This window comes from Hibiscus syriacus, unplaced genomic scaffold, assembly GCF_006381635.1.
Source record: "Hibiscus syriacus cultivar Baekdansim isolate YM2019G1 unplaced genomic scaffold, ASM638163v2 tig00110319_pilon, whole genome shotgun sequence".
Taxonomy (NCBI): Eukaryota; Viridiplantae; Streptophyta; class Magnoliopsida; order Malvales; family Malvaceae; genus Hibiscus; species Hibiscus syriacus.
Window position 1 is genome coordinate 3,402,010 of NW_024062678.1, and position 26,170 is coordinate 3,428,179.

At 35.7% G+C, this 26,170-nt stretch overlaps 3 protein-coding genes across 3 annotated transcripts; 1 reads left to right on the top strand and 2 right to left on the bottom strand.

Annotated features, from left to right (window-relative positions):
• Positions 1 to 326: 326 nt before the first annotated feature.
• On the bottom strand, positions 327 to 1,303 carry LOC120117226 (protein ABC transporter 1, mitochondrial-like). The gene is made up of 5 exons (XM_039137514.1): positions 1,234 to 1,303; positions 1,065 to 1,120; positions 900 to 962; positions 624 to 793; positions 327 to 517 (listed from the first exon to the last, which is right to left on the bottom strand). The coding sequence occupies exons 1-5, from the start codon at positions 1,301 to 1,303 to the stop codon at positions 334 to 336; spliced, it is 543 nt and encodes a 180-aa protein (XP_038993445.1). The 3' UTR covers positions 327 to 333.
• A 1,076-nt stretch (positions 1,304 to 2,379) lies between these two features.
• LOC120117119 (RHOMBOID-like protein 2) lies at positions 2,380 to 5,750 on the top strand. The gene is made up of 5 exons (XM_039137451.1): positions 2,380 to 2,834; positions 4,100 to 4,263; positions 4,502 to 4,665; positions 5,192 to 5,442; positions 5,521 to 5,750. The coding sequence occupies exons 1-5, from the start codon at positions 2,524 to 2,526 to the stop codon at positions 5,633 to 5,635; spliced, it is 1,005 nt and encodes a 334-aa protein (XP_038993382.1). The 5' UTR covers positions 2,380 to 2,523; the 3' UTR covers positions 5,636 to 5,750.
• A 10,005-nt stretch (positions 5,751 to 15,755) lies between these two features.
• LOC120117227 (protein IQ-DOMAIN 14-like) lies at positions 15,756 to 19,091 on the bottom strand. Its single transcript, XM_039137515.1, has 4 exons — positions 18,537 to 19,091; positions 16,985 to 17,185; positions 16,766 to 16,834; positions 15,756 to 16,578 (listed from the first exon to the last, which is right to left on the bottom strand). The coding sequence occupies exons 1-4, from the start codon at positions 18,984 to 18,986 to the stop codon at positions 15,946 to 15,948; spliced, it is 1,353 nt and encodes a 450-aa protein (XP_038993446.1). The 5' UTR covers positions 18,987 to 19,091; the 3' UTR covers positions 15,756 to 15,945.
• Positions 19,092 to 26,170: the final 7,079 nt, after the last annotated feature.

Sequence of the window (26,170 nt, forward strand, 5' to 3'; positions counted from 1 at the left end):
GTGCCTTGACGCACAATATCCAGAGCAGGTAATATCTACAACAAATGGGAGTAGGTAAAAGTATGATTGAGCGCTCTACAGAGTCTTTTAGGCAAGTAACCTTAATCGGAAAACCATAAAATAGAAACCATAAGCTCCAACAACACATATTCTTAAATTGATTCTCAACAAAGAACCATAAATATACCATTCCCATAATGAACTTCCCACCACTACCAAATTGCATTAATTAAACATCACTGTAACACATACGAGTAACGGCAGGGGGAAAAATAACATAAGTCAACATGCCAAAGCTGGAACAATGGATTCATCCTCTATGCTTAACATTTGTCAGACTTTAAGAGCGGCCCCACGCATCCTACATAATGCAAGAGCCAATCTTTCTGCATTTTTTTGGGACAAGAATGGTGAAACAACAAACTGCTTTTCATTTGAGTTTGGAGAACCATAAACAAGCCTCTTGGCAGATTCCTGAACTGTTCCCCAAGCAAGACCAGCTCCTAATGCAACAAAGCTTTTGATGTTAAACAAATAACTAGTTAGAAAAGTAGCAAAAAAGGAACATATAATTTAGCAGTAGCAATAAATGATAAAAATTAAAAGAAATACATGCAATTTACCCAAATGCTCTAGAAAATGGAGTAGCGGGAACCTTCCTTTCTCTTGGCCTCCATCTCTTCACAGGTACTGGCGCCTCTGCTGCCGTTGTCACCACTTTGGCACCGTCCACAAAGCTCTTATTGTCCAAATCGAATTCACGTCCTCTCTCCAGCCCATCATTAACAACTTTCTACTCAAATAATCGGTTAACCGTTATGACTAACGCCTTCATCAGAATCGACCTTTTCATCGATGGTTAGGCCCGCACTTGCGGTGTCGTTCGAGGAAGAATTTACAATGTCCTTGCCACTGCCGTCACTGTTGTTGTTGAAGTAGACGACTGATTCTTTGTGTCCAGGCTTGGAATGAAATAAATTCAAAATTAATGTCGATGCAGCCGTTCAAGGATGTGTAGGCAAGGCCGACATTGGGGGTATTCTTCGTGATCTCAACGGTGCGACTCTTATTCGCTTCTCAAGATCGAATGGAGTGTCAAATCCAGCGGAGGCGGAATTGACTGCAATATTAGAAGCATGCCAGATTTATTCATACACAATGTGGGTTGGTCACAATATTAGAAACTGATGTCCCGGCCCTACATGCTGTCCTGGGCCGTCGCTCATCAGGCACATGTATTGGATTGGCCCTGTCCATGATCCAGCATCATGTAAGACTGCCACTGCCACACCAGTCTGTCCATGCTCCCGTTGCATGCATGGAATATTAAAACAGTGAAGTGGTTAGTAGGCAACCCGATTTCAAGCAATAATAGAAAATAAATAAGGAATAGTGAAGTTGGATTGTGAGCACGACATATCTACTGTAGTGAAAATAAAAAAAGTGAACACTGAAATTGGATTGTACACTTTTTCTTTATTGTAGCTTTAATAAAAAAAATAAGAAAAACTTATATGAATAGTGGATACGTATGTATACTTACCTTCTTTGAGTTTACTGTAGCTTTTACCATATTTTGAAAAATAAAAAGGAGTGTCATATTTCAAAAAATAAAAAATAAACTTACAATATCTAAGTAATTTACCATGTATATAATTATAAAAAATCATTTAAATTAAAATCAAATAGTATCATAAAATTATAAATATTTACAATTAAATTTAAACATAAACTTAAAAACTCGACTCAACTTGAATTTTATAAACTCGATTCGACTGAAAAAAATCTCTAATCAAGTTCGAGTTATAAAATAAAACTCATTAAATCGAATAGATCAAATTTTTTTGACGCAACTCGACTCGATCGAATACCCTTCCCTAAATCATATATAGCACCAACTTTACTTATTGTCACTAAAATTTTTATTTGTTTAACCATACAATCTACTTATCTCTTAGGGTTAAAGGAAGGTTAACATCAAATTCTAAAGTCATGATGTAAATATTTTAGAAATATAAATATATTGAAAGAGACTATTAGCAACAAAAATGGAACTACGTATGTTAAGACATGCATGTTAATCATTTCATTGAAATTTTGAAAGGAAGATAAAATTGCAAAAGTTAGATTCAAACACCATAACGTTCATTCTTCATAAAGAGGTTGACAAGAATGCACCACTTTTATTAAAGATTTGGGGTTCATCAATCTTCCAAATTAAAACCAGAGCTCAAAAGAAAAACCCAGTTTTTTTTACCCCATAGTCTAAGTGTTTATATATATATATATAAACAACAGGTTACTCTGTCAAACCCAATAGTCAACCTGACCAACCACCGAGAAACAAAGCTCAAAGATCTAAGTTTTGTAGCTTAACGGTTAAATCTGCAACCACAAAGCAAAACTCGAATCTTATTTCTTTCTTTGTTTCTTTCTAGTTTCCATTGAAAAAAGAGAAAAAAAAAACGCAGATTTGATCCATTAATAGGCTGTGAAAAGAAACGTTTTTTGTTTGGAAGGAGGATGGCAAGTGTGGATCTAGAGCGAGGAGGAGGAATGAATGGGATTGGGATTGGGATTGGGAAGAACAGGCCCAATACCTATAACCGACCATCATCTCCCTACTATGTTGAAAACACTGAAAAGCAATGGACTTCGTGGCTTGTTCCAATGTTTGTGGTGGCTAATGTTGCTGTTTTTGTTGTGGTGATGTATATCAATGATTGTCCTAAGAACAATCTGGGTTTTGAAGGAAGCTGTGTGGCTGGGTTTCTTGGCAGGCTTTCTTTTCAGCCTTTGAGAGAAAATCCTCTCTTTGGCCCTTCTTCTAATACGTAAGTCGCATCTAACTTGGACCATTTGCCAATCGCGTTTAGAAGTTGTTTATGTGGTGATATTTTCATTGAGGAGTCAACTTTAGTCCAATCAATATAGTTTTAGGAGTATATATCATTGGATCATAGCAGATGATTTATGTTTGATTTGGTTCTTGAATCTTGCTTGTTAAGTTGGTATCTAAGTTCATGGGTTGTTTTACGGAATGTCATGGCTTGCTTTTTCCAGCTGAAGTGCAGAGGACACAAATATTCATAATGAGGAACCTCTTCTAGTTTATAGCAGCATCTAAGGTTACTTTTTCCTGATGATTGCTTAAGGGTTCTGTACTTTGATTTAACCTTTTCATCATTTTTCAGCTTGGGAAATCATGTTTCTGCTTTCCTTAATAGAATAATATCAAGTTAGCATATTATTTAAGGATCGAAAGATTACTTGGATTATGAGCAATAATTTCTAAATAAATCTCAAAAGAATGTTTCACTATAGTAAAAATTTCAGCAATGTATGGTGGGAAGCCATTTGAGCCGTAAATGAATTGAACGAACACGAACGTGGTATGTTCATGTTCGTTCATTTAACTTTAACCGAACAAACGAACGAATATAAACAACTAAATGAACATAATTTATTGTTCGTGTTTGTTCATCAAGGAATGTAGCTTGTTCGAGTTCGTTTATATTTGTTCGTTAATATAATAAACGAACACAAACGAACATATATTTAAACGATTTAGTTTTTTTTTCAATTTATTGTGAAATGAAAGGGATAGTGAGTTGCTAGGTGAGAAATACATATGTGAATAAATTAAAATGAATGAACACAAGAGAACGAACTTAAGCGAATGGAGTATTGAACATTCACTAATATAAATGAACGAACGAGCCATTTGTTTGTGTTCGTTCATTTAATAAATAAACAAACATAAACGAACTTTCTGTCGAACAGTTCGCTAAATGTTCGGTTCGTTTACGGTCCTAACTAAGGGGAATTGAAGTAGGAAAATGACTTTTGTTATCTTATGCAAATTCAAATGTTTCTGATAGAAACCAAGAGGAACTTGGATCTAGGGGGTTCTCATTCAATACATTTATGCACATAATTTTCAGTTGTCGGTGTATTGAAAAGGGTATTTCTGAACATGAACGTCTTATATCTTGGTGATTCCAGTTGTCTTCTTTTTCATTCTGTAGCAGCATTTCTATTAGGCCATGCAATCAGCAATATTTGTAAATCTTCTAGTTTTCTAATATTCGTTCTTCAGATTGAAAAAAATGGGTGCACTAGAGTTGAACAAGGTAGTGCATGAGAATCAAGGATGGAGGCTTATCACCTGCATCTGGCTGCATGCTGGTGTTATTCATCTTCTTGCTAACATGTTGAGTTTGGTCTTCATTGGAATACGCCTGGAACAACAATTTGGATTCGGTACTCTTATCTGTCCCTTTTCTAGTGTTAGATTAGTTTTTCAAATTTTTCTCCTAAAGAAAGTTGTGTTGTATAATATGTTTCTTAGCTTGCAAATTTCAAAGAGTTGTGTTATACAGATGATCCATGATCGTATTACTTGGTGAATGAAGAATTTTCTTATTTCACCAGTACTATGGCCACCTAGAGGACGATTTTGCTCATCGTGTTATAGCTTATATGCGTTTTCCCCTGACAGTGCGTATCGGACTTATCTATCTGTTGTCCGGCCTTGGTGGGAGTATACTATCTTCTCTTTTCATTCAGCGTAATATTTCTGTCGGTGCCTCCGGTGCTTTATTCGGCCTTCTGGGAGCAATGTTATCGGAGCTTCTAACTAACTGGACAATCTATACCAGTAAGGTATGTTATTTTCCTTTGGTATTTGTCTACTCGGACTAAATGTTTGCATATTGCATACTATTGGGAAAGAGCAACTGCTTTGATGTTTGGTGGAGTGCTATTAATGCAAAAGCAGAGAGTATGCATATTATCCAAAGATCAGCAATGCTGTTTATGAAAAGGAAGAAAAGGCCAGTGAATGACGTAATTGTTAATTACGAGTTTGTTGCTATATCGGTGTTTCGTCTTCGTCGTATCATATACGATATACTTACGAGTTTTTTACTTGCAACTAGAAAAGCAACCGAGGAATTTAAGTACCTTCTTTACTTTGTATTGTAGGCTGCTGCTCTGATCACATTGGTGATCATCATTGCTGTTAACTTAGCAGTTGGATCTTCCCTCATGTCGATAACTTTGCACACATTGGCGGTTTCTTGACCGGCTTTCTCTTAGGGTTTGTTTGCTGCTTCGTCCGCCAATTCGGGTGGGTGCAACTAGAAAAGCAACCGAGGAATTTAAGTACCTTCTTTACTTTGTATTGTAGGCTGCTGCTCTGATCACATTGGTGATCATCATTGCTGTTAACTTAGCAGTTGGGATTCTTCCTCATGTCGATAACTTTGCACACATTGGCGGTTTCTTGACCGGCTTTCTCTTAGGGTTTGTTTTGCTGCTTCGTCCGCAATTCGGGTGGGTTCAACGTCAGCATCTTCCTGCCGGTGCTCGTGAAAAATCTAAACACAAGTCATACCAATATGTTTTCTGGGTGATGGCTGTGGTTTTAGTCATTGTTGGGTAAGTTTTGAATCCCCACATTTTAATCTATGTTTCACCCGTGATTAATATGTTGTTTCATTTATGGATGGGATGCAGTTTCGCTATGGGATTGATAATGCTGTTTAGAGGAGAAATCGGATACGACCATTGCAGGTGGTGCCGATACCTTAGTTGTGTGCCTATATCAAAGTGGCACTGTGGAAACAAATGAAACATTACAACTACTACCAAGGATGGACCGAGGGGTTGGTGGAATTAGTTGTCCTCCTCTAACATAAAATTTTACATCCGTCCCGACTACGATTTCTGTTTCTGTTTGTATTTGTTTATTAATTTTTTTCACTTGGTTTCTGTCAATGTATATGCATTGCTTTCAACTTTTGATATTTATCTTTGAATATACTAAATTCACTCTTCTTATATGTTTGACATTTTATATAGGGTAAATTACGACGGTGGTTTCTTTTTTTTTTCCCTTTTGGCATGTCTTATTTGATTATAAGTTTTGAAAAAGTTATCTTTTGATCACTCATATTTTCGATTTGTCTTTTTTAGTCATTAAGTTGCTAACTCTCATTTAATTTTATAACATGACGTGTTAGTAAAAATATTTAAATTTTAATTTGACTCTTAAACTTTAAACAAAATATTAATTTGATGGATAAAATATTATTTGACAAATGAAATTGTAAATAAAATATCAATTTAATTCTTCATAACAGTCGTCGATCACCATCGATTGTCGTCATTGATCATCAACGACCACCGCTGTTGACGATTGTTTGAGAATAAAACTTTATTCAATTCACTCATTTTTATCTCCTGAACGGAAATTTGATATATGTTTCATAATAAATAAATAAATAAACCTAAATTTTCAAACTTAGTCTAAGATATCTAAAATTCCTTTAAAAATAAATTATAATAATAAATTTTCATTATATTCCTTTAAAAACAACGACAATGAAAATATATATCTATAGTATAATGGTAGTAATTTCAGTTATATAAATTTTAATAAATTGTAAATTATAGCTTTTATATTAAAATTTTTATTTTCTAATTTTGATAAAATTACAATATATAAAATATCGACAGAAATGTTATGATTATGCATATATTTTTTCAGTACTAAATAAAAGACTTGATTTTTTATTGATGAATTTGTAAACTTATATAATATCGATATATCTTATTACAATGTTATTTGGTTTCAGGTGGTTTAATTTATTTCAAAATAAGATTTTTTTTAAGTTTGTTAATCAAAATTTTCAAATCATATCGTCTAAAATTTTCTTTCACAGTTACGATCAAATTGATATTGACAAATTTTAACTCAATTTTAAACTCATGAGTTTTTTTAAAATAAATCAAACCTTTAAATATCATTTAAAATTTATGAAATTTTATTTTTATATTTCAAAAATAGATAAATGAATTAAATTCAACTAGAAATGAATGGGGGGGGGGGGCTAGGGAATAATGCACCCTTAATTTTTTTTAAATTTTTATATAGGTATACTCTTTTTGTTTCATATTAATATTATAAATTTGCACGTCATAACTTAAAGTTTTAACATAATTTTTTAAAATTTTAGCTCAAACATAAAATCTTATGTCTGTCATCAAATTAAATGATTAAAAAATCTTATTTATTAATTAATATAAATTATAATTTATGATTTAATTTATATAAATCTATATTTTAATTTAGTGAAAGATAAAATTACACCTTAAATATCTTATGCAATACACGAATAAAAAAATAAAGACGAAAAATATGTATAATGCACAATTTATAAAAGTTAAATTATTATTATTATTATAATAGAGACTTAGATTTTCGTTCTCCTTGCTTTTTTTTAAGGAAATATAATGATAAATGTATTATTATTATTATTATTATTATTTAAAAAGAATTTCAATAACTCTACATTATATTTGAGTATAGTCGCGGTTCGGGAGTCGGTTACGGTCAAGGAAGGATTAGCACCCTTGAACCGCCCTTTCGGTACCAATTAATTTGTCAGTTGTCTTAGTTGCGAAAAAATTAAATTAAAATTCAAATACTCGATTCAAATCATTTACCCTTGATTAATTAAAATTGTTCCTAAAAAAGAAATTTTTAAAAAAATGTTAGATTAAAAATACTAAATATATCATACATCCCTTCAATCTCGTATCTAATAGTAACGAAGTCTATCATGATGTAACAGTCAAGCCTCACTAACATGCACAAATAACAACCATGTACGTAGACTAAAACTATTAAAATGCTCTGCAAATTGTATTAAAGTAATCCTTTGAACCTTTGATAGATTTTAACATTTTAAAACCAAAAATTGATCAGCAAACTTTCATGGATACAAAAGCCTTATAAACATAATGAAAGAATTCTTCCATATGTTCACACAAGTATGAAGGTCATGACCCCGTAGCATATTCCAATAAAAGTAAGCTAGCAGAACATACCCAGCAGTACAAATGGAAATGGGCACTCCAAGCATATATAAGAATAAACCAAGGACCAGAATTATACACATATTCATCTCTAGTGCTTGTGTTATAGAGAAAATAATTGTGTAGTTCCAGACCCTATTTGAGGAATAGCAAACAACCAAATAAAGGTATAAGGGTGTCGTTTGTAGAAGCGTTACCGGTGATGGGACTGTAACAAAATTTTATAAGAAATAGCACTCTCGGGCTACCAGTACTCTCCATTGTGGTAGACAGGATCGTCTGACACGTTGTGAAAACCCTGAATCGAATGCCATGAACAGCACCAAGATGCTCAATCACCTTGTACGTCATCCTGTGTATTGTTGAATTTTTGTCCCTTGCGGAAATCGGATGATGCAGCTTTGACTTCTCGGGACCACGGGCTAGCTGTGTACGCGAGTGAGAGCATGCTTCGCCATTTCTTCGAACTTGAACGGACATTATCGGTTAGCGTTGATATTACGTGGCGCGAAACCTTAGCAACGAAGCAAAACGATGTTGTAAACTTGTGATAGTACGCTTAGCCGTTTAGGTAGATACGCCTTCGTTAACGCGTCGTGTTCACTCTCGTAAAGCATCTCGAACAACGATTTGGCATGTTATGGCATCCTTCTTAACTTGTAAAGTGGAAACCACATCCAAGCATTTATCAATATCTGGAATTTTTGTTGTTTACTGCCTTGTGATTCATGGCCTAATCCCACATCCAAATTCAAATCTTTTAAAGTGCATGTTTCACTGTATGAAGATGCATGGCAACCAATTGTTTCTCTCTCTCTACACACACGTCTCCTCCTCGAGACACAAGCACATAAAAGAGGTTAAAAGAATAGTAAAATAAAATTAAAAAATTTTACTGCGTAGATAGAATTGAATGCAATTTCCATTGAAGAGAAACTTAAAAGAATTTTTTGCACTAACCGTTTCAACATCAGGTCGTCTCCTTTGCCATCTAGACCATTGTTCTTTTTCTGGTTTTCTCCCCCGTGGTTCCTGGCTGGTTCAAGCATGGTTACAGCAATTTGGTTTCTTTGGGATACATGAAACTGACGAAGGTTGTTGATTCCCGGGCCATGAGCGTTTACTTCGTTCAACACTTGGTATATGAACATGTCTTGAGAACCATTCTCATTAAACGGCAGCTGATGATCACTCTGGGACTGGGACACGTTTTAGCTCTCTCTCACCTTTTTAATTCCAGTACTCCCCTTATTTTCTTTTCGGTTCGATCTCCCTCTTTCTCTCTTCCATTCCTTTTTGCTTTTCCCCCCCTTTTCTCCTGGCATCCAACGACCCCCCCTGATCACTTGAATTTATTTAGGAAAAAAAAAGTTGTTGGGAGGTTGCATTGGCTAGAGATTCTAGCCAGATTTTTAGGGGTTTAGTGGAATGGTTGGATAAAAATGGGTGTCTACAGCTGCCCCTCTTTGGTGTTAACAACAAGAATAGGGCAAATACGAAAAAAAGACAATCAGTTTTTATCCGGTCCTCTCAAATGTGATTGGGCTTCCTGGAATTGGGCCTTTGTTTTCTTCTCGTTTTAAAGATTTCGGCTTGAAAATTCTTCCAGAAAATAGTTCCTCGCTGTCATCGAGCCGAATAAAACCGAACTTGTCAGGGTCTTATGTGCGATTCTGACACATGTAGCCAAAGTTATGGCCAAAAGACTGAAACATACTCAAAACGACCCCAATGAGGAACATGTCACATCAATTCCGCCTTTGCGCTGATCTGCCAACTCATGGTATCTCAGCGCCATCAACGTGCAATCTGACAGCTCAACATCATCTGTCTCGGATCCCCCTGCATCAGTCACCCCGGGTTGGAAAGAACTCGTCCTCGAGTTCAGAGTAGTGTCATCAGGATCCACAAAACAATGACTCAGGTGCTTCACATTAAAGACATCAGAAGTCTTCAAGTGACTGGGAAGTCGCAACCTGTAAGCATTATCATTGATCTTCTGCACGACCTCACAAGGTCCAATCTTCCGATCCTTAAGCTTATTATACTCACCAACAGGAAAACGATCACGAGTTAATACAGCCCAAACAAAATCACCAACATCAAAAAGTACCTGACGACGATGATTGTCGACCCGAGTCTTGTACTTGGTATTGCTCTCATGAATGGTCTGTTTCACCTGCTCATGGATACCCGAAGATACTTTGCCATCTCATCTGCTTTAGGACTGAAACGTCCTATACGTGGAATAGGGGCTAAGTCCAACACCCCGGATGGGTTCTGACCATAGACAATCTCAAATGGGCTTAAACCTGTGGTTCTGTTTTGATCTGTTGTAGGCAATTCTGCCTGAGGCAATGCCAAATCCCACTGCTTCGGCTTCGTTCCTGCTAAACACCTTAAAAGGTTTCCCAAACTTCGGTTCACCACCTCAGTCTGGCCATCCGTCTGGGGGGTGGTAGGCGCTACTGAAATTCAACTGCGTTCCCAGTTTCCCCCACAGGCTCTTCCAGAAATGACTGATGAACTTAGTATCACGATCTGAAGTGATGGATCGAGGAACACCATGTAAACACACAATCTCCTTGAAATAGAGATGGGCAATCCGGTCAGCATCCATAGTCTTTCTGCAAGCTACAAAATGAGCCATCTTGGAAAACCTATCAACCACACAAAGATAGAATCAGAGGCCCTTTGGGTGCGGGTAAGCCTAGTACAAAATCCTGCTGAATCGAACCAAGGAGCTTCAGGAACAGGTAAGGGAGTGTACAATCCCGCATTGGTGAGAACTCCCTTAGACCGCTGGCACACATAACAACGGTCCACATAATGGGCCACATCACTATCAACTTGGGCCAAAAATTTAGAAGAGATAAGGGCCAATGTCTTATCTCGGCCAAAGTGTCCCTCATTATGGAGTTCACTTATAATTTGCTGCCTCAATGAACAATCTGGAATGCACAATTGTAATCCACGAAACAGATACCCATTATGCAAACAAAACCATGACGGTGACCCTCAGTTACCTCCTGAAATATCCTTCCAAAGGAAGGATCAGCTGCATACATATCTGTGAACGTCTCAAATCCTGCAACTTTAGTACTCATGGTGGTGAGAAGTAAGGTACGACGGCTCAGGGCATCTGCGACGCGGTTCAAACTCCCTGCTTGGTGCCTCAGCGTAAAAGTGAATTCTTGCAAGTATGCTACCCACTTGGCATGACGTCTACTCAGCTTGTGTTGGCCATTGATGTACTTCAAGGCCTCATGATCGGTAAACAGAATAAACTCCTTCTGTACTAGGTAGTGACGCCAATGCTTCAGGGACTGAACTATGGCATAGAACTCCAGATCATAAGTGGAATAATTTTTCTTTGATCCCGATAGCTTCTCACTGAAAAAAGCAACCGGACGACCTGCCTGACTCAGAACATCACCAATGCCAACGCCAGATGCATCACATTTACCTCGAACACTTTGTCAAAATCTGGAAGTGCCAAAACTGGAGCCTCGTCATCTTCTGCTTGACCAGTTGAAAACTGGCCTCTGCCTCCTCAGACCACTGGAAATCACGCCCCTTGAGGCACTCTGTGATAGGGGTGATCAGAGTACTGAAATTTCTAATGAATCGACGGTAAAAAGACGCCAAGCCATGGAAACTTCGGATGTCATGTAAGGTTCTTGGTCTGGGCCACTCCAAGACTGCATCTATCTTTGACTGATCTGCATGAACACCATCAGTAGACACAACAAAACCAAGAAAAGTCACAGAAGTAGTGAAGAAAGAACACTTCTTTTGATTGACAAACAAGCACTCCGTTTTCAGCATCTCAAAAACAGCACGGAGGTGATCGAAGTGTGAAGTCCATGTCGGACTATAAACGAGGATATCATCGAAGTAACTACAACAAATTTCCCCATAAAAGGCCGCAAGACCTGATGCATAAATCTCATGAATATACTGGGCGCATTGGATAACCCAAAAGGCATGACCATCCACTCATACAACCCTTGTGGCGTTTTAAACGCCGTCTTCCACTCATCTCCAGGCCTTATTCTGATTTGGTGGTAACCGCTCTTAAGGTCAATTTTTGAGAAGATCTTAGAACCAGATAGCTGATCCAACATATCATCTAGACGGGAATTGGAAACCGGTACTTCACTGTAATTCTGTTGATCGCTCGGCTGTCAACACACATACGCCAAGAACCATCTTTCTTTGGCACTAACATAGCAGGGACTGCACATGGGCTCATACTCTCTCGGATATAGCCCCTCTCCAACACTCTTCCACCTGTCGCTGCAACTCTTCGCCTCCTTGGGACTGAGGCGATATGCTGGTCGATTTGGCAAACTTGACCCAGGAACAAGGTCAATTTGATGCTGAATATCCCTCATAGGTGGTAGTCCATGAGGAAGATCCTCTGGCATCAAGTTAGAGAATTCTGCTAGCAACCGCTGCACCTCTACTGGTAAATCTGTATCCACGTCTACTGCATTGTTCTCGCAAGGTAGCAAGGCATAGACCACGTCGCCATGCTCAATCTCATCTAAAAACCTGGACATAGAAAGCAGATTAGTATTATGGGTTACTGGGGTAGGAGTAAGTCCTTCCCGCCGGGGTGCCAACACAATCTTTTTTCCCTTGATGCTAAGGGAATATGTATTCTTCCGTCCATCATGAATGACACTGCGATCATACTGCCAAGGTCGACCCAACAATATATGACACGCATCCATAGACACAACATCACACCAGCATTATCAAAATATTTTCTACCAATTGAAAAAGACACGAGGCATCGCCTATCAACTGTTACCTCACTGTCTTTATTTAGCCATGACAACTTGTATGGCTTAGGATGACGGTCCGTCTTCAACTGCAATTTCTGGACAACCTCCTCGGACACTACATTCTCACAACTGCCGCTGTCAATGATCATTTTGCAGACTTTATCTGCAACTGTGCAAGTCGTGTGGAAAATATTGGTTCTCAACCAATCGTCCCCTGAATCGCCCTTGGGGGTAAGTAGACTCTTGCGAACGACCAGAGTCTCATGACCATCTCCATACAGCACATCATCAGTCTCATCATCGTCATACACGGGTTCGCCAATCTCCTCAGTCTCGTCTTCCACGTTTTCCTCAATCAACAAATTTTTGCCCTTTTGACTAGCAGGCTTCCTGCAATCAGTCGCCCTATGCCCTTGTTCACCACAACGAAAACATCTAATAGTAGGGTTAGAATTACCCTGCGGTGGCTGCTGAGCAGGACGGACTCTTGAGGGCGAACTGGTCGACTGTTGTGATCGCTCCTGATCACTGGTCTCCTGTTTTGCTGTTTTTCAACAGCAAGTGCACGCTGGTATGCTTCCGAAACACTCCACAATGAATGAAGGCTGAGGACATCTTGCAAGGGCTGGCGTAAACCCCCCAAATATCGCGCCACCATCTGCTCCTCCGTCTCAGATAAATCGTTCCGGGCGACCAATTGGTAAAACTCCTCCGTGTAATCATCGACTGATCGCGCGCCCTGCCTCAACGCATGAAGTCGCTGAAATAAGGTTTGCGTGTAGCCGAAGGGAAGGAAGTGGCCCTTCATCTTCTTTTTCATCTTCTCCCAATCAGTGATCTTGGATTTGCCCTGTCTTTCTCGTGAACGTCGTAACTGTTCCCACCACGCAGATGCTCTGCCCTTGAGTTTGATGGCGATCAGTTTCACTTTCACACGATCGGGGACTTCCTTATATTCAAAAATACGCTCCACTTCATTAATCCAATCCACAAATCCCTTGGCCTGTAACGTACCAGAAAACTCAGGGAGATCGACCCGAAAACCGAGGTCTCCATGACGCTCCTCCCGACCACGGTGCTCCCGAAATCCTGCGCCCCGAAATCCTGCGCGATTGTGATATGGGTTTTCGAAAGTGGAATTGGTATCGTGATCAGAGGCCTCACGATCCTCGAAATCCTGCGCCGCCAGGCGTTGGGTTAATTCTGCGACTTGCCTCTGCAAATCCGCAATCATCACATCCTGAACGCTGCGATCACGGCGTTGGGCTTCCTCATTCGGAACCTGCTCACGACGACCACGACCACGACCTCCAGCCATTGAAACTGGTGAAATTTCCCAAGAAGATGTTGAAGCTCTGACACCAATTGACGCTAGACAGAATAGTGATTATCCTGTAGGCTAGCTCCGACAGACGATTCACAAGAGAAAATTCGCCCAAAAACCAGAGAAAAAAAAGTCTCTAGGGTTTAATAAAATATTATAAAATCAAAACCATCTAAAAAGCAGTCCACAAGCCGGACTGTTATAGCCAAAAATCGTCTTTATTCGAATTTTGCCAAAAATAGCAAAATCCCGAAAATCACTCTAAATTGAAATTCGAAATAAAATAAGCAATCTCCCAAAAATCCAAAGAGCTTTCCGGATTGGGGTCTTATGCGCGATTCTGACACATGTAGCCAAAGTTATGGCCAAAAGACTGAAACATACTCAAAACGACCCCAATGAGGAACATGTCACAATCAATTCCCGCCTTTGCGCTGATCTGCCAACTCATGGTATCTCAGCGCCATCAACGTGCAATCTGACAGCTCAGCATCATCTGTCTCGGATCCCCCTGCATCATTCAAGCACTAAGAATGTTAGAGGTATGAGCATGCAATATTAAATCGTTGAGAATTATATTCGAACAAATACTACCTTTTATTTATCTAAAATTAATAAAAAATGAATTAGTTATATACTCACATACAAGATATATATAATATATATCACATGTTTACAATGTAATAATTCACCGTCTTTGCTAAATGGTTTGTTGTTTACTTCCTTGCTTAAGGGTTTCTTTAATTTGTGGAAAATAAATCTACTTTAATTTATTAAAATTAAGATTAAAATAATAAAATATATAAATAATATAGAACAAATGTGTAATTATACCAAATATTTTAACTATCCCGTCACTTTCTCTGTTAATTTTAATAATAGGTGACTTAATTGAAACATTTAAATAGTTAAATGATATCATTGATGAAATTAAAATATCAATAGTCAAAATTAAAAAAAATAGTTGAGTGATCAGCTATGTAGTTTACCCTGCGATTTATACTGTTATAGACTTTCCACTACCCTTACTGAGATTTTGTGTCAGCTTTGTGCTGTACATCAAATTTTACTTGCCGTGTAAATCTAAGAGGGGGATCATAAACACTTGCTGACTACATAAATAGGATATTTTTTCCCATCCTTTCAGAAAACTTTAAAATAAATATAGATAAATAGTAAATTATTTGAGTTTAATTTAATTAAAATTTAATTAATATTATTGCATAAATTAGATTTGAATTTGATTCAAATTTTTAATGAAACAAAATGATTTATATAAAATTCGACTAAAAAACTACGTAGTACAAAAAAATAATATATTAATTTTTTAAATTAAATTATTAATAATATTAATATTTATATATTTTTTAAATACAATATAAAATTAAACTCTAATTTAATAAAATGCAATCGAATTAAATCTAAAAATATTTTAAACTCAATTTTCAATTTTATATTTCATATCTCAAAAATTTTAAACTTGTAAACATTCAAGTCCTTCAATATTTTATTTTGAGTACAAGTTTAACAATTTTTAACTCACAAACTTTCAAATCGAATTAAATTGAACTCAACTTTTAACTTTTTTTAAGTCGAATCAAACTCAACAATAATCGAACTCGACTCAGCTCGTTCACAAATATTCTTATATCATTAGAGATATAAGTCCGAAACCAAAGTTGGGAAAGGAGATTGTTATGAAAATAGGAAGCCATACGTAGTTCACATTTTAATATAACTTTTCAGTACCCGACCTTATCTAGAGTTTTGTCAACATGCAGAAATTAATAACTTCAATAGCTTTTCCTAAATACGGATTAAAGAAAAGGAACAAGTGACAACTATGAATAAACCCCATTTCATCCTCCCATTCTTACCTTCTCGTAAGGTCACCTACCCTGTGCATGAAAATCCAAACCAAAAGGGATACGGGAAACCATATTATCAGTATCCAACAGGCATTCCAAGCCTGTCCAAGCGACCCGAACCGGGATAACCTTTGCTTGCGAAGTTTGTGTACAAGACGGACTTCAGTGTACTTGATTTCAATTCACCTATACCCTGAATGGAATACCTCTTTGTCGAACTGGATCTGTCGTGCTGGGGCCTTAGTTTTGGTGCACTCAGTGACCTCACCTTAGCCCTTGAAGATTCTGTGTAAGCCATGTAATTTGGATGGTCTGAGTAACCACTTACATTGCTTCTTGACCCATCACTCATGGCAGGAGTGAAAGGGCTTCTATTTGAACTACCCCCTCTCGATGATGCAGAACAGAAGTTCGGACTATTATCAGCAGTGCAGAAAGGACTTTCCTCGACTTCACGAGAGTACTTGAATGGATTTAAAGGAGCCATTTGGTGCGAGTCTCTGGAGTTCGTGAAACTGCAACCGTATAGATCCGAACTGAAAGCAAGATGTGTTGAGTGAAACAGGTTTCGGCATTTGGAGGCAAAATGGGGTTTTCCAGTATCAACCTCGAGAATCCCGTCATCAATTTCATCATCCATTGGACCAATTCTTTCATCAATTTGCTCATAACTATCAAGATTCCTTCCACTCAACCTAGAGCCATTTCTCTGAAATTGTTGAAACGGGTTAATTAAGCATGTATAACCAATGTCAAATGGTACTGCAAAAGTATTTTCAGATAAACTTCAATCTTTTATTATTATCCTAACAATTTATTTTTCTTAAAATACACTTGTAAGACACTTCGTATCTTAAGTTCAACAACAGAGTTTTAAACAGGTATGAAGAGGATACCTTCAACATTGATGATTGCTCATATTTTGAACTCTTCAGTTGAACTGCATGTTCGAAGGTTAGTGGACCCTGCAAAGTAAGAGAGATTTCATGGCCACCAATAATTACATATTATACAAGTTTATATCAATCTAATGTGTACACTGTCAGTGTAACAAATCCAAACATGTCAATTCAAAGGGAGAAAAGCAAAATAAAGAATTAGAATAGGTGACTTACTGCATGTTGGAAGTGAGAAGATTTACTGCTTAGTCTGGAAGATTGAGAAATTTGTGCCCGCCCAGCACAAGTACGCGCTTGTTCTTGCAACAATGCTTGAATATTTCTTAGCCATTCTGCAATTCTTTTCCTTTCAATATGGCCTCTAACCAATGCCTGAAGCCTCACCAGTCCTTTCAGTGCTCGCAATGCCCTTCTCGCCTTTAAAGGTTAGACCACAAAAGTAAAATCAGACAAGCAAAGAAGCTCATTTGACAAAAAAAAAAGAAGAAAAAACATCAATGGGGTCATTACTCATCGTCAACAAAACAAACTTGGGTAAAGTCCTCCATTAATGGCTTTGGGAGCAAGCAGCCCAACAACTAAAGGCAACTTATTATGCAAGTAACCATCTGCTTAGGGATAAAGAGAGACCACAAACGCCAACTAGCAAACCAAAGGACCACACTGAATCATTTATTGTATTAACTACTTCAACATGTAAATGCAGAGAACATGTACTAGACACATGTAAAATTTAAAGATTAACAGGCGCCAAGAAGATGATAGAATAGCAATATACTAACAGTACTATACTACAATAGAGTTTAAAATAAAAATCTGACAAAATGAGAAAGGGGAAAAGGACTTCACACTAGCTGACATACTATCTCCACGATAAAAAGTATATTTATTTTTGTTTACTATCTATTAATCGACTATTTCAGATTGAGTTTTACATAGACTAATTATGGGGACAAAACTCTCAAATCTGACCTTATTTAAGGGATAGAGTGACTAATCCAGCTAGATCAATTTATCATCGATACAATAAAAAGCTTTTATATCATCTCCCAAAACAAAAAAGTACGTACATATATAAATTAGCCAGAGGAAACATTAATTTTTAATGGACTTGGACCCACTCTTTTGAGAGATGAGAAACTTTTTGGCATTACCCAGAAGATTTCAACCTAAGATACATAGAGTTAGCCCATTTTCCCATATAAGTTGTATTGCATTCAAAGTCTTGTGATAAAAAAATGCTGACAATTGGGGATCATTCTTCATTGGGTAAGCTAATGAATTACTATTGTATTCTTACTGACCCTTGGCAAAAGGGTTGTTGCCATTTAAGCTTTCAATAATTGGACAGCAATAATCCACAAACCCAAAAGCCAACTTGAAAGAAGAAAAAACCAACTAATCCACGTTAATTTAGTAACAAACACCCAAAATTAGATCATTTTGGAAGAAAGAGGACGAACTAGAAAACGACGTCGTTCTCGCAATAACGCGAATCTTGCTAAATTCGGTAACGGGAACAAACAGTTCTTTCCTTCTTTTCTCTATTGCATTGGAAACAAATTTAAATAATAAAGATGATTATTTAATGGAAACAAATTAAGATGCAACGAGTTAACGCCTCGGAATCGGATGAGTCGGTGACTCAGATGAGCAGGAGCGACACGTTTCTCGCATTCAATATGATGTTGTTTGTTGATCCCCAACTTTTTCACCAAAAATCATGAAAAAAAGGAGTCAAATGAAGAAAAATCAATAGAAAACAAACCAGATATCCACGAAAAGTAGATTGTATCTTAACCGCAGTTAACTCCTCGAGTTCCCCGTAGCTGCTGCTGCTGCTAACGTGATCACGCGCGCATCTACCACTGCTGCTGGTGAGCCTGACTACCGCCGCCGCAGCTTGAGCAGCCGCAACAGCCGCCTCGGAAACCGCCGCTGTAGCGGCAGCGACGGCAATGGCGTGCATGTTATGATCCACTGCATCACACCCACCATTCGTGTCAACGACAGAAATCAAGTCTTGCTGATGCTGCCGAAGACCGCGTTGCGACGACGGCGTCATCGCATTACTGTTACCGCATGCGTTAGTGTCGGCAAAGGAGTCCTTGTCGCGGGAGGATTTGACGAAACTCCAACGGCGTTTGGAAGAAGGCTTGTGGGGGTCTCTTCTTTTGAGGCCGAGGATGCTGCGGAACCATTTGGAAGCTTTGCCCATTTTTTTTTAAAGTTGAATGCAAAAAATGGAAAGAAAAATGGGTTTGGGAGGTGTCTTGGGATTCATTTGCAGAGAGAGTGGGGAGAAGAGAAGTTTCCTCCAACTTAGTTCAGACGAGTTAAGATGGACATTGGAGAGAGCTTATTTTATATAGTAGGTATAGCTCGTTATCAAGGTGATTTTACAGAAATATTATCTGTACAGGTAATAATCACATGTCACATCTTTTATTTTAATTTTACTGATTTAGTATATTTTTTGAGATTTTGTTCGAGATCACACCACGTCATGAAAGCTCGATAAATTTATATTTTATTTATTTATTTATTTTAATTTATATATATTATTTAATTGATTAGGGATAATGGACATATTAAAATAATTAGTGTCCTACATTCGGTTAATTCAGTTATCAACCACACCGAATAATTATTAACTATACTAATTGAATCAAATTTTAAAAATATTTTAACCCAACCGAACTAAGTTATATTAATTCGTTAATTAATTGAATTAATCAAAATTTATAAATAATATATATAATATTTTTAATATTTTCTATTTTCTATTAATCCAGTTAATTCGATTAAAAATAAAGTTTAAACACTCTTAAAACTAAATAATATATAAATAATATATAATATATTAAATATTTAGTAATTTCGATTAATTTGATTAATTCAGTTAATTAATCAATTTTGAACCGAATTAACTAATAATCGAAGTTTGCAAAAATATTAAACGTTAACCGACCGAACCCAAAATTAATCGATCGATTAATAAAAAAAATTATCCAGTCGGATAATTCGATTTTAACTAAATTATGAACACCCTAGAAATAACTTCATTATAATAATTATTTATAACTAGTTAGTTTTTTATTCAATTAACATTATTATACTAAATATTTTAACAATTGTTGAATTTAAGTAATCAAGAATCCATTGAGTCGGAATGAGATTTAAAAACTTTTGAGGAATGTGTTTAATTTGAATATTGTATAGAGATATTTATTTATGTAATATTTTGTTTCATTGTTTCACTGCGAATACTTTGGCTATGATCTTCAACAACTCCGTTTGAATGCGCGAGTCATTAGGCTGAAACGTTCAACTGAGATTTGTAGTAAGCATTTTATCTTTCTCAACTTTGAGTATAATCTAAAAACAGATTATTAAAATCATGTAATTATTTTAGGTTTAATAAAAAAATAAGTATTTAAATTATATCTTAATTTAATTTTAAGTGTTTAAAGAATTTTTTACTCAAAGTAAATATTTAACGTTTTGACGTTATTCTTTTAGGTGCGTACAATGTAATGGTCCTTAAAAAAATCATTATTTAATTTGTATGTATTTATATATATTTTAATATTTTTATTTTTAATAAATTATTTTTTTGATGGGTGCTATTCACCCCACCCAATCGCATGTCTCCAAACCCCCAACCCAAAAAAAGAAAAAATGAATTCACAGCCTCGTCTTCTCGCGTTCAATCCTCCATAAATTCCTCCTATAGTATTCCACCATTGAATCCCCATGGTGTCTCTACCCCCATCAGATTGCTGAGAAATTCTCGTGTTCACGTGAATTTTAAATTTAAAATTACGTATTTAAGAGTTTGGGATAACGATAAGTAAAATGATCGTAAATGGGTGAATGGTTACTAATAAACGGTCATTCAATTATAAAGTCAATGACCGATGACGGCTGAAAATGAGATTTTAAATTAAAAATTTCAGAGTTTTAAAGTTTTTTTTGTAATTTAAAAAATGAGTTTTTTAAATAATATTTTTCAGTATTTCTTTTAAAATAAAAAAATAAAAATGTAGCATGTATCAGATAACATTATCTTTTAACGGTCGTTACGGTTGAGATATTTAAAAAAATAATATTAAAAATATTAGAAACCTACTTTGAACGAAAAATACTTTAAGTACCTTAATAAAAGATATAGTTTAAACACTTATTTTTGCATTAAGTAATTATTTTATAATATATAATATTTTCTATATTTCTTGAGGTGCTTTTTAAATATAAATATAAATAAATAATTTTAGACTTAAAGATATTTGAAGATTTTGAACTTAAAAGAATAATTGAGTTTTAAATTTCTTTTATATTTAATTAAATTTTTAAATTGAAAAATAAACTAATAAATTTTTAAATTAAGAAAATGACATCTTTAACTAATTTTGGTAGTTAAAATTTGATTAAAATATATAATTAAAAACAAAATTTATCACAATAAACTTGAATGTTATTATTAATTGTGACAATTTTTTAGTCATAATTGCTAAAATTTATAGTTATTTAAATCTGTAACTTCTTTTATGCTAAAAATTAGAAGAAAATATTTGTGATAAAAATTGATAATAAAATTTATTTTTTCACTCTATGTTACATAATATGACAGTAAAAAGGAGAACAAAAATGTTAAACAATTACATACTTGTCGATAGGCAGAGACAATAGGTAACTTAAAAAAAAACAAGAAGAACATAAAGATTTTTTTTTTTGGTTTGAAAGAGAGAGCAACGATAAAGATGGGCTTCACGGTAAAAGATGAGAGAGATGTTACTTTACCGGTTAAAAACTATTATGAATTATAAATTTTAGGATTAGTATAAAAATGAGTGGTCAAAATATATCTATTTTTTAAAAATGGTGTTTAATTTTTTTCGATCAATTTAGATGCTTTAGTTTATAAAAGTTATCATTTTAGGTGTCCGACCATAACGGTCTTTAAAAATCCGTTAAGTGACATGGTTCATATATTTTGATAATTTTAAAAATTTTAAAAAAAATTATATTTTAAAAAATTATAATTTCTCTTAAGTTAAAAAAAATTCAAAATCTTTAAAAATCATAAATTTCTAACCCACTGACGTCGTCCTTGTCGACCACGACCACCGCCATCGATACCGTCCTTGTAATCTCTCTAGTCAGGTGTCATTATCCTTGTCGTCAATTGTCAATTAAGATCGCGTGAGATTGCGATTTGCTGCGTTGGGGTTTGCATCAATTAGTTGTCGATTGATCATGTCCCAATAGATTTACATGGGGTTATTGGTTATTAAATGGAGGTTTGACGATGATAAAGACCATCAATTAATGTAGGTTTAGGTATTAAAATTAGAGTTTTTAAAGATTTGGTTTTTTAAAGTTTTTCAAAAATTTTGGAGTTTTTTTTAAATAATTTTTTTATTTCAAATAAAATTTTTAAAATTATTGTAATGTGACACGTGTCACTTAACGAAACTTTTTAATGACCGTTACGGACAAGACACATAAAATGGTAATATTTGTAATGTTAAGTACCTGGATTGACCTAAAAAAAGTTTAAACACTACTTTAGAAAAAACAATGTAGTTTGACAACTTATTTTTATATTAAGCCTAAATTTTAATTAAATCTGAATCATTTATTTATTTAAATAATGGTTGTAAAATAGTGTAAAACTTATTAGTTTTACATAATGTAAGTGTATCTTATCTCGTGTATGTGTGTGTGTATATATATATAGGTTAATATCCACTTAAATTCAGTGTAAAACTATTAGTTTTACACATTTTTAGGAACATTAAATAATATAAATTAAAGGCTGAAAATAATTCTTTATTTTTTTATGAATATCTTTTCATTTTTTATTTTATCGTTAATCTCAGCTTTTGATTTCTCTCGTCCAGCAATTTAAAAAATATATAAAACTAAGTCTTAGTTTTACACTTGGTACAATTGAATCATGCTTATATATATATATATATATATAGTTTTTATATAAACAGTTTGTCAGTCTTCAATCAGTTAAAGATCTTGATTAAGTAGATAGGCGTTTGCTTAGCTTCCCAAGTTGCCTAGATCGACTACCCCTTCTCTATTATTATGTTATTTATGTTGAAAAGTCAAATATGGGTGGTGCATAAATACACCGAAAGTGCACAAATTTAATGCACCGAAAATTTGTTGGTTTTTTGTTGATATTTAAAAAGGGGATATTACAAATTTTAGTCACTAAAGTTTAGGGTATTTACAAATTGGTCCTTAAACTTCAACTATAAATACCCTAGCTCATTTAGCTTCAAAATCATCCCAAAACATTCTAGCTTTCTTCTAATACTATAGAGAATTTAGAGAGTTTATTGAGAGTTGTTTTCTCATTTTTATCAAGAGAGAATTATCATTATTTTTTTTCCTTGGTAGATCGAGAGAGGTTGTAATTCCTATTTTCATATAGTGAAATTCTTCTACCGTTGCCTGTGGTTTTTACCCTATATTATTTAGGGGTTTTCCACGTAAATTTTGTGTTTTCTTTATCTTTATTTTTATTTTCTCAAATTATCATTTGCGATTTTGCTCTATCCGATAGCTGTCTTCCGCAACAATTGGTATCAGAGCCAGATTAGAGTGTGTAATATCTGCTTATTATCTTTGTGGTTGCCACCAAAAGGTGGATCCTCCAATATAAGAAAGTAAGAATGTATTACCCATTCTTTGAAGGTTCCAGAGAACTATTCACTATAGTGAAATAGTGGGAGTTATCCGTAATAGAAGCTATGACAACGAAATTTGATATTGAAAAATTCAATGGGAGAAATTTCTCATTATGAAAATTGAAGATGAATGCCATTATGAGGAAAGACGGGTGTCTAGCAGTTATCAGTGAAACGCCGGTAGATTTCACAGATGACAACAAATGGATCGAAATGGACGGGAATGTTATGGCAAACTTTCATCTAGCATTAGCAAATGAAGTATTGTCAAGCATCGAGGAGAAAAAGATAGCTAAGGAGATATGAGATCATCTTACCAAATTGTACGAGGCCACATCGCTGCACAATAAAATTTTCCTTAGAGAAAATTGTACACTCTCCGTATGCCAGAATCTACTTCAGTGACGGAGTACTTAAATACACTGAACACTTTATTTTCTCAGCTTACATCCTTAAGCTGTAAAATAGGAGAACAAGAACGTGCTGAACTTCTACTTCAAAGTCTACCGGATTCGTATGATCAACTTATCATTAACTTGACAAACAGTAATGTCACCAGTCTAGTCTTCAATGACGTTGCAGCTGCTGTTCTACAAGAAGAAAATCGGCGCAAGAACAAGGAAGACAAACAAGTAAATCTGCAACAAGCAGAAGCGTTGACAACGATGAGAGGGAGATCAACGGAATGTGGCCAAAGCAGCAGTCACAAACATGGTAGATCGAAGTCAAGAAATAAAAAGAATTTAAAGTGCTACAACTGTGGAAAGAAGGGTCACTTGAAGAAGGATTGTTGGATTCTAAATAAAAACTCCAATCCACAAGGTAATACCGCAAACACTTCAGATGATGGAGATTCTCTACGCTGTGAAGCATCAACCACCGTGGAAGGTATAAAGATATATGCAGATATATGGCTCATTGATTAGGGAGCAACATATCACATGACATCGAGAAGAGAATGGTTCCATCATTATGAACCTGTCTTAGGAGGATCTGTGTATAGTTGCAATGATCATGCCTTAGAGATCGTTGGCATGGGAACCATCAAGTTGAAGATGTATGATGGAACAATTAAAGTTGTTCGAGATGTACGACACGTGAAAGGCCTGAAGAAAAATTTATTATCCTACAGATTGTTGGATAATAATGCAAGCAAGATTGAAACACGGAAAAGAATCATGAAGGTGTTCCGTGGAGCGTTTGTGGTGCTGAAAGGCGAAAAGATAACAGCAAATTTGTACATACTGGAGGGAGAGACTTTGCTAGAAGCAAAAGCCTTTGTTGCCTTATGTAGTTCAGATTCTGCAATGCTATGGCATCGGAAACTTGGACACATGTCATAACAAGGAATGAAAGTCTTTGTGGAGCAAAAGCTACTTCCAGGCTTAACAAAGGTATCACTTCCTTTGTGTGAACATTGCATAACAAGTAAGCAACACCAGTTGAAATTCAACGCATCAAATTTTAGAGGCAAAAGTGTTCTAGAATTGGTTCACTTTGACGTATGGAAAGCACCACTTACATCCCTAGGCGGAGAAAAATACTTTGTCTCATTTATTGATGATTACTCCAGGAGATGTTGGGTGTACCCTATTAAGAAGAAGTCAGATGTGTTTTCAACTTTCAAAAACTTCAAAGCGCAGGTGAAACTTGATTCTGGAAATAAGATCAAGTGTTTCAGAACAGATAATGGAGGAGAATACACAAGCGAAGAATTCGATGACTTTTGTAGGAAAGAAATCATCAAAAGACAGTTCACAGTGGCGAACACTCCTCAATAAAATGGAATGACAGAGGGATGCATGCCTAGAAAAATATTTCTGGACAGAAGCAGTCAATACCGCCTGTTATTTGGTGAATCGAGCTCCATCAACTGCAATAGAGCTGAAGACACAAATGGAGATGTGGACTGGTAAACCAGCTGATTATTCAGACCTCCATGTATTTGGAAATATTGTGTACGTGATGTACAACTCTCAAGAAATCTCAAAGCTGGATCCAAAATCCAGGAAATACAAATTCTTGGGGTATACTGATGGAGTCAAGGGGTATCGCTTGTGGGATCTCACTGCCCGTAAAGTGATCATCAGCATGGATGTTATATTTATAGAAGATAAACTACAAAGAAAATAAGACGATGATAGCGCTGAAAAGTCAGAGACTACACAGATACATGTGGAAAAGGAGGTTGAACAAGGAGATTCTTCAGAAGAAGAACCAGCACATGATGAACAAGAACCAGAGAGTTTTGAAGCTCCAATAACTCGTCAATCAGATCGTGTGAGAAGACGTCCCAATTGGCACTCATATTATGTTATAGAAGAAAATATTGCATATTGCCTATTAACAGAGGAAGGTGAGCCATCAACATACCAGGAGGCAATAAACAGCTCAGATGCTTCATTATGGATGATGGCGATGCAAGAAGAAATTGAAGCCCTTCATAAAAATAATACATGGGATCTTGTGCCACTACCACAAGGAAGGAAGCCAATTGGTAACAAATGGGTCTTCAAAATCAAGCGAAATGGTGACGATCAGGTTGAGAGGTATCGTGCAAGACTGGTGGTCAAATGATATGCTAAAAAAGAAGGTATTGATTTCAATGAAATATTTTCTCCAGTGGTTTGACTAACAACAGTTCGAGTAGTTTTGGCAATGTGTGCTACATTGAACTTACATCTAGAGCAGC

Bases quoted from the DNA above. Each gene is read 5' to 3' on its own strand.
- LOC120117119 (XM_039137451.1), top strand. From the start codon at position 2,524: ATGGCAAGTGTGGATCTAGAGCGAGGAGGAGGAATGAATGGGATTGGG. The intron at 4,666-5,191 runs GTATGTTATTTT...TTTGTATTGTAG, and splicing joins GGACAATCTATACCAGTAAG to GCTGCTGCTCTGATCACATT. The intron at 5,443-5,520 runs GTAAGTTTTGAA...GATGGGATGCAG, and splicing joins GTGGTTTTAGTCATTGTTGG to TTTCGCTATGGGATTGATAA.
- LOC120117227 (XM_039137515.1), bottom strand. From the start codon at position 18,986: ATGGGCAAAGCTTCCAAATGGTTCCGCAGCATCCTCGGCCTCAAAAGA. The intron at 16,835-16,984 runs GTAAGTCACCTA...CTTACTTTGCAG, and splicing joins CTTCTCACTTCCAACATGCA to GGTCCACTAACCTTCGAACA. The intron at 16,579-16,765 runs GTATCCTCTTCA...CAACAATTTCAG, and splicing joins AGCAATCATCAATGTTGAAG to AGAAATGGCTCTAGGTTGAG.
- LOC120117226 (XM_039137514.1), bottom strand. From the start codon at position 1,303: ATGGACAGACTGGTGTGGCAGTGGCAGTCTTACATGATGCTGGATCAT. The intron at 1,121-1,233 runs GTGCCTGATGAG...CTAATATTGCAG, and splicing joins ACAGGGCCAATCCAATACAT to TCAATTCCGCCTCCGCTGGA. The intron at 794-899 runs GTAAATTCTTCC...TTATTTGAGTAG, and splicing joins ACGGCAGTGGCAAGGACATT to AAAGTTGTTAATGATGGGCT.